Below are 8618 nucleotides of genomic sequence, written 5' to 3'. Positions count from 1 at the left end.
ACATATACATATATATATTTGTAGATAAAGGAAATCCTGTACAATTTTCTACGTATCTCAACCCCAATCATTTGATGTTGAATGTATCTATCGTCGTAGAGAAGCATATGGTTGTTTATAGGTGTATTCAATAGGATATGAATCTCGATAAATTTCGCTATGACTCGATTGCTTTGATATTCAATACACGTGTGTGTGAACCCCTTCTTGTGCAGGCGTTGTGGACAACTTCGACCGTGCACTGAAAGCGGCTGAAGGTACAGAGACCGCCAAAACCAAAACCGCTTTGCAGGTAAGTTTGGTTTGAATGACATCCCAATTTGTATATGTCTGGATATCATTGTGCCTATGTCTTCCTGTATCTATACTCAGAATGAGCACTTTAAAAAATGGAGTAGAACAAAAGTATTTCTGAAGATGAATGCATTTTGACACATGTATTGGACATCGTCAGTTACATAACAACATTATGCAGATAAATAAACCACCACAAAAAGAGCTGTATGTTTACCCATGCTGTGCTGGCGGTGGCGGCAGCAAGGGTAGATATATAAACACCCGTATCTATTAAACGGAATAACCATGTTCCGACAGCTTAATTATACACAGTGAAACAAGGACTCGAAGCTCTGCAATTTGCGTTTATAATCGTCTCGAGTGGGTTTTGTGGCTACTTCTGTCCTGTGCTTACCTGGATCCAGTGTAGCGTTTGCCACATACAGTGCTGATTAATCCTAATATTTTTAGCTTGTGGGACCGATCACCATCAAGATCTTACATCGTCGCACATTTATTCGATCTCAGCGCATCCTTTTTGTAGTCATCTACACGCATGTCTTCACATTTTTAACATGTTATTGGCCGCAGTGCACATATAATTCTTCAAATGAGAAAAAAAAACTCAAAGATATCTTGACAATGTTGGTTAACACGAAACCTTTCACTTGTGTGTACAGTCACTCTTAAAGGGGGTGCAGATGACGCGTACAGGCCTGTTAGATGCGCTGCATAAGCATAACATACAGCAAATACCAGCCCTGGGCACAAAGTTCGATCCCAACTTGCACGAGGCGGTATTCCAATATGCGGATAAGGTATGTGTGACCACATTAAAATATAATGCATGTAATAGCCTGCATATTACAGTTTATAGCTCATATTATAATTATATTTTCTCTATGGTCAACGTCGAAGACAAAACATACAGGTGATTTGTGTCTGTATGGTAGTGTCACTGAGGTGTGTTTGTGCAATTATCGCTGGCGAGTACACAATGACGTGTGCGCGTAGGTACACATACCTGCGCATTTAATAATTTGAATCGGGTGCATTCGGTCTGCAGAGAGAAAGTCCGAGTGATAACATCACCTCAATCTTACACTTATATTGACATTAATTGGAGACTAGAAATCCTATTTTTGTATCTCAATATCCTGACGTAATTTATCCCATTTTTATATTGGCAGAAATTGGAAGTCGGTAGTGTGGGCTCAGTTGTGCTGGAAGGGTACACGTGGAATGACCGCGTGTTGCGTGCGAGTAAAGTCGGGGTAGTGTCTGAACCTTCGGATGACAAGCCTCCTAAAAAATAAATAAGTACAACACCTAGCACTTAAATCTTGATATATGTGCCCATTCATATATGTTGCTGGGTATTCAGAAATCATTTACTGATTAAGTCAATACGAGTGTTTGGGTGTCACTGTGGTGCATATGTTTGTTGTTGTTTGGAATAAAAGAATGGGCAATCCCATTAATTTGACTTGTTTGTATACCCCCAATTGTTTTTTTAAACTATAATACCCAATACCAAGTAAGTTCAGACCACAGCTATTCGTCGAGGGGGCAATGAACCAGTCCTTGTGCATCGTTCTGAGGAACACAACTCGAGTGAGTGCGGCGCCGTGGCAAACTTTCTTCTCGTCTCAGCTTGTACTACACTTGTCGTGTATCATAGGGAATGGTGCGATTTGGTGAGATGTTGCGCTATGCAGTGTTATGCGTCTATACACGTTGTGTGGACTAGTCTGCGAGATAGATACGCGCCTTGACTGAATACATTGTGTGGACTAAGTTACGTTAGGACCATGTGCTAGGAACGAAATGGTCTCCTATGCCCTGGCCCCCTTCTGTGCGTTATCCTTCGAAAAGGTGTCTAATGAACTTTCTCTGTTTCTTTACCAATGGTCAATCAATAATCAATACTTTACCTTTAATGTTTGTGGTTAACTTCTGCGCTGTATAAAGCTGCAACAATGCTGTACAAGACGGCCCGTATATTGCGTTCCGCGGCTTCACGATTAAGATCGAAATTCGCAAAGCTCGAGACCTTATGGCTATCTATTTACGTGAATACAATATCCGGGTGAGCTGGTGAAGGGTGTTATTGAATACAAATATTGCCGAAAACGTATATCAACAGATATATCACTGTGATAAAATTGTATCGCTTTTATAAAACGATGCGATATGTTGACGTACTATTCGTGCGGGTGCAAAAACTGGAATTGGTGTGTTTTCCACATATAACTTAAAGGTGTGCGTACAAACACTGCTATTCATTCCCCAGCTCACTATTTTAAATCGTGAGTGGCATCGCCCTAAGTATCGTCTGAGAAAGCATATACACACGACAGAATCTGTTTGCATCACCAAGGTAATACACATCATCTTTTAGGAAAGGTACCGCATATTTCAAAGCCAAATTCAAACTTTAGTCTCCCATCGTTGTTTCACCATGAGATCAATCACCAGATAGAATATTCGAGTGTGAATGCTTCCAAATACCGCACATCTCTGGCCAAATCTTTCTGATCTGTTTCCTTACATGGGACAACGGCATGGGTTATGTCACCGATGCTCGCGTGCTATCATCCAGGCTAAAAAGTTACATTGACACAGAAGATCCTGTGATGATATCGGATTTAGGTACTTCATGATCTGATAAGTTAGGGGGTGGAACGAAGATGACTATCAGTATCATCTGCCTTGGGTATGCATGTCTTGTCATTCAAATCAGTCTAATCCTTAAAGCACTCTGATGTTCCTTACAATGTAATGCCGACTTCAAAGGTCATATTGCTCCGCCAGGGGTGGATGTACGAGATCTTCGAAGATTCACACAGCTAGCATATTTAATTATTATTGTGTTCCTCTCCATGGAAAGTGAAGTTCAATCGATCCAAGACCTTATCTATTTATCTCTATTCGATGCTAGGTACTACTTTGGCGATTAATTCGCGATCACTATGCCATCTACACGTCGTATGGCGGCAACCCGTACAATTCTGGTTGAAATTGCTCCATGGAGGATAAAGTTATCAATGTCGACTCTTCGGTACCTTTCCTGTCCGCCCGTGTGTCCGGAATCCAGACTGAGAATCAAATGGAATGGGACAAATGCATGGAGTGTCAGACTTGTTGTCAGACGTCACGTGGCAGATGGCCATCATAAACTCTCCGCAGTAGTGTGCTCAGGTATGGATATACTAGTACGTGTGTAGTTTGAAATAACATACTAAGGGAGAGTGTGGAATAACTGTTCATTCGGATAAGATTCCCGGCGTTGATACAAATGACTTTCCCCTGTAACCACAACCTTCGCTCAGCTCAATTTGCGTGCCACAAATAAATGCCTTGAATCAATATTTTTTTCACAGAATGCATACGACAGTGCACTAGAGCAGGATTATATACCGAGAGAATACGAGTACACATTTGCAAGTAATATGATATCATCAAGTAATCCTTTTGAATTACCCAGCACTGTGTCTGGGGTTAAGGTATCGCCTATCGTCAGCTCACTTACATATTATTAGGAAACAGTTAATGAAAACTTCCACTAAACAGAAGCGGCGTAAGATGAATATGTATATAGGCGGGCTATTGCAAAAAAATCAGCACAGTACATCACACGTGTGTACCGGTGCGGACACCGGGCGGACTCATACACACTCTAAAACACACAAACAGAAATGCACACAAACACACAAACACCTCTACATAGGGCACAGATATGAGTGTATATTCATCTACAAACTAGGACATACATATGGTTGAATACGTACCCACATGCATATTGGCAGCCAAGGCAGCCTGTACACCCGCTTTAGAGTCTTCGAATACCAAACAGTTTGAGGGCGATTGTGCCGGTGTGACGAAGCGACTTGCAGCCACCTGCAGATGTGGTCATTATAAATTAGATGCCATACACAAACTTTCGTATACTTGGGAAAAGAGGACTTAGATGTAAACATGGATTGCACTGAGAAAATTCCTTTGGATATGGATATATGTCAATAGCTATATGTCGAGCTAAGTTCTTGAAATATATATAAGTGAATGCTCCGTTTCACGCAGTATAAAACTACACGACTTTTCGATCAACATTTTCCTTACCTGGAAAATATCGGGATTGGGTTTCCCATTCTTCACTTCGGGGTCATCCCCCTGGAGAATCAAAGGTGAGAAGACATTTCAGTTTGATTCCAAACCAAATTGTTTTTAATGTGCTGATTGAAACCAGCAAAAACAGCGCACAGGAGAGCTAGCACTACTTCGAACAGTGCTAATACACATGTATATGTGCGTACCGTTCTTATGGATGTGTGTGCCACGCACACCTTAGTGGTGATAATGAAAACCAGCGGTTGATTATATGTACTTCACACCGATGCCTATACGATAGCCAAATACATCTTGTACTGGAGTAGATCTGAGGTGGTGTGTGATCAAAGGTTCCAAACCTGACTACGATTAAATAACATCGATTATGGTCAGACTCACAAGAGCATGACTTGATATAGGAGCAACGCTTGAGTAGTGAAAAAACAGACAGTGTACGGCTACGCGATAAAGGTTAGATTGTTTACACACAATCCACTCCTTCCCATGCGCAACAGTCGGTGATATGAGTGGGATGGGCTGGCTGTGGGACTTACAATGCATACAACCAAGGCACTGCGCCCGATGGTATAAACGAATTAAACATGTTTGAGGTCTCAAGCGCTCGCACAAAAGGGTAAGCGAAACATAGTTAAACTAATATGATATACGAACTCCTAAGGTGACACACGGTACAATCTCAGGTGTGAAGGTGATCCCATTATGTGCGCTAAGTGTGCAGGCAGTGGTTGATATGTTCTCAGGTGTCGAAATAAGCTCACCTTGACTACGTGGTGCATCAACTCGACCATGTCCCCGTGTCGAGTGGTTTTAACGGCAAACTGTGGCGACCTGTGTCGAAACGAACGCGTATATGGCTTATTCAGATATATCATCAATACAATATGATCGATAATAGACCGTTTTCTCGTACTGCGCAAACAGTGTTCAATCACAACTAGGTGTATTCTGTTTGTAGGCTGAAATCAGTACTGAACGTGGTGCGTACCTACACATGCGAGCTTGCAATCACTAAGCACTCAATCTGTTTCAAAAAGACTACAAACTTTTACCTAACCATATAGTCTGGTACGCAATATCTTTATGCACATGATATGATGCAGAAGACAGCGATGAGCGAACGACTGAATCCAGCCAGTAGACTAAAATCGGTACTCAAACGAGCAGTAATACAGAACTACATACAAATTGCATCTCACTGTAAGTGACATCACAGACAGTAATGGCAATGTACCCGCAACAATGCTAAAGTGTTCAATATATGTATATACACACCCAGAGATCGTTGCTATGCAGATATGGATGTTATTTAAGTGGTGGACATACACGTATATATACACATATGTATATATGTACATATACCCAGAGCTCGTAGCTATACAGATGGGCACGTTGTGGGAATGGAGGTGTTTGATGAATCGGTCGACTCCTGGAAGTTTGTTGCAATCGGCGAATCGCTCCAGCTGCACTGTGGAGTATGCCGATGCATTGGTGCACATGTCAGTCTGAAGTCAACTTGGAAGGGCCCGACTGCAGTTTGTTGAGTCAGGATGGGTCTAGTACTACAGCACCCAGAAGGTCAGTCCTCGAGAAGTGTGGGAGAGTGATAAGCAAACGATATATATGACTTCATGGGGCAATACGAAACTACGATGAAACTACGCATGTTTATTTATGAACTATCCTATGCAGACCGATGACATGCTGGAGACGCCTCATATCAGGCCGATTCTTAAGGTGCTTTTGACACGGGGGTTTCAGGAGGTGTGCTTCGGAGGCGATATTTGCTGACGGGAAAATACCAACTGGTGAACCCAAATAAATTTTTTTTGCGAGCATGTGCATTTAAATACACATATGCTGTGACAATACCAGGTACCTCTCAATTGAAATGTCTGAAAAGCTAGCGTGAACGAATCATGATACGATACACATCCACACATCGGTAAATAACTCATCTCGATCTTTCTTCTTGTACAGAGCAATCTAAAGTAAGCCAAACAAGCAAACAAATAAGGTAGTAGGCGGAATAGCTGGAATAGCCGGCTGCTATGCTGGTTGGTATTAGGTGCATGTCCGAGTGCTGGTCACGCATGCACTCTCGAGCAGAATATCGCGCAGGAGAGATTGATATGATTGGATGGATTGTGCTATCTGATTATGTTTGGTATTATATGCCGCAATTAAATTGATAAGTCCAGTTCAAAGGGCTGGACCGGGTGCAACCATAATATACCACCGACACAGCCAAGCCAGCGTAGAAACTCATCTCCGAGCACTGTGCACGCAAATGCGTATACAAGGCGCACACTAATGGATACAACTTGAGTACAGATCAATAGTCTTTACCAACAACACAATAGCCAAACGTACTTTTCTCTCTTCGCTCCAGGTATACTGACGGAGAAATCGGCAACTCCAATTCACTCACGATGATCTCAGCGGCTTTCGCACCCTGAAATTACAACGTCGATAGTTCAGCGCACGTATTAAACCCGGTAGAAACGACGTAACTTTATACGGGTATAGTGTACCTATATACAGGTAGAATATAACTGTATACAGGTACAATATAACTGTACACAGGTACAATATAACTGTACACAGGCACAATATAACTATATAGGTAAAATACAACTGTAAACAGGAACAATATACCTGAACTCAGATATACAATGGCATGAACTGTTAATTTGCATTGTTTGAATATAGCGAGTTACATCATGAGCGTTTTCGCGTGGATTTCCAAATCTCTAAGCTACATGTTCTACCTGAATCAGACAAATTGGTGTGCACAGTGTACTTGCTACATACAAGATAGCATACCTATATCGGAAGCGTCAATTTAGTAACTATACAGTATACCCCACGTGGATCGAACCGACGTTTGATTGAGCATCCAAGTATATACAACCGTATGCGAGTACGCATGTAAATGTTTGATCATGTGGGCGAAAAATATAAATAGTAATCAGAGCTATACCTATTCGATCACATAACTAGTGAGGCATGTGGGGATTTCAAGTCTTTGAAATAACTCTAATTACAGGGCGACCAGATGATGACCAGATATTCTGTATGTGTCTTCGTTGGAAACAAGTGCAAGCAGAGACGCCGATTTATGACCATTACATGTACATGGAGATGGTTTGAGATATCGATATACCTGTGTATCGCTTCTTATCCATCAAACAGAACAGGCATATAATGATAATATAGCGGAAGCCAAACAGAGTTCTTCATCAAACTTTGGTCCTTACATATGCATACCGGTAGTCCCATAACCTTCTGTTTGATTTCCCAGGTGTACTGTTTACCTGTACAAGAAAGGAACCCACACAAACGGAGTATCAGCGAACATGTAATTTGTGTTTCTTGATAGTTGAGCTCTTTCTCTTTCGAAGCGAATACCTTGTGTATGCTTATTATATCCCGTAAACAATGCAATTGTGTGATGAGAAGGGTGATACAGGTGCTTTAGATCTATCATTAAAGAAGATCGTGACTGTGGCACTGCCAATCTATCATTAAAGAAGCTCGTGACTGTGGCACTGCCAGCTATTATCTAGAAATGTCAACTATATTTGCATCGAATACACACGTATACATATATGGGTTTTGAATATATGCTGGACATGCTTGCAATATGCTCAAATACCATCACAGACATCGAAACATCTAGAGATTTACTTGCGGTGACGTTCAAATATTGAACAATTATCAGGCCTACTTACATCACCAAATATACAAGACTTTAAGAAACCTGAGCATTGGTCAGCATTGATCTGACGTATTGAGCAATTAGACGATTAACAAGTTGCATGTACTAATGCGCCACGCACTGGATATTCAAACAAACAAAATGGCAACAAAACACACGTTTCTTTTATGTCATATATGCAATACATGGTACCCAACATAGCTATTTGAGTCCTCGATAGTCATTTTCCCGACTAACGACCTTACTGTCTACACTTGCACAAGACATTTTAATCACTACTCAAACTGTTTCGACCATAATTTGCTGTATGTTGATTACTTTAGTAAACTACTTTTACTCGAGCGCACGAATGTATACATGTATGACGGAAATTGAAAATGACACGAAAAATATGGTATGCGCGTACGAACTCACCGTACGGCGATGCTATGTCCTGTGTCACTTCCGAATAGATGCGTTCCGTGTCTGTAAAAGCGCGAACATATAAAGATCA

The 8618-nt window shown here is 41.3% G+C and overlaps 2 protein-coding genes across 2 annotated transcripts in view; one reads left to right on the top strand and one right to left on the bottom strand.

Moving 5' to 3' along the window:
- SARC_08370 (hypothetical protein) overlaps positions 1 to 1630 on the top strand; it is a gene marked incomplete at its 5' end in the record, with an annotated part of 4010 nt that extends 2380 nt beyond the window's left edge. The window contains 3 exons of the mRNA XM_014297648.1: positions 216 to 292; positions 957 to 1094; positions 1467 to 1630. Of these exons, the coding sequence (XP_014153123.1) occupies positions 216 to 292; positions 957 to 1094; positions 1467 to 1592 (341 nt within the window). The 3' untranslated portion in view covers positions 1593 to 1630. The remainder of the gene's footprint in view (positions 1 to 215; positions 293 to 956; positions 1095 to 1466) is intronic.
- A 1464-nt stretch (positions 1631 to 3094) lies between these two features.
- SARC_08369 (hypothetical protein) lies at positions 3095 to 8592 on the bottom strand (the record flags this gene model as incomplete). Its single annotated transcript, XM_014297647.1, has 8 exons — positions 3095 to 3374; positions 4068 to 4176; positions 4399 to 4449; positions 5166 to 5235; positions 5767 to 5872; positions 6778 to 6859; positions 7675 to 7721; positions 8540 to 8592. Coding segments are annotated over 8 exons (637 nt in total), but the record flags the coding sequence as incomplete, so codon positions are not given.
- Between the last annotated feature and the right edge of the window lie 26 nt (positions 8593 to 8618).

This window comes from Sphaeroforma arctica (genome assembly GCF_001186125.1).
Source record: "Sphaeroforma arctica JP610 unplaced genomic scaffold supercont1.748, whole genome shotgun sequence".
NCBI lineage: Eukaryota > Ichthyosporea > Ichthyophonida > Sphaeroforma > Sphaeroforma arctica.
This window is presented reverse-complemented; position numbering and strand designations above follow the sequence as displayed.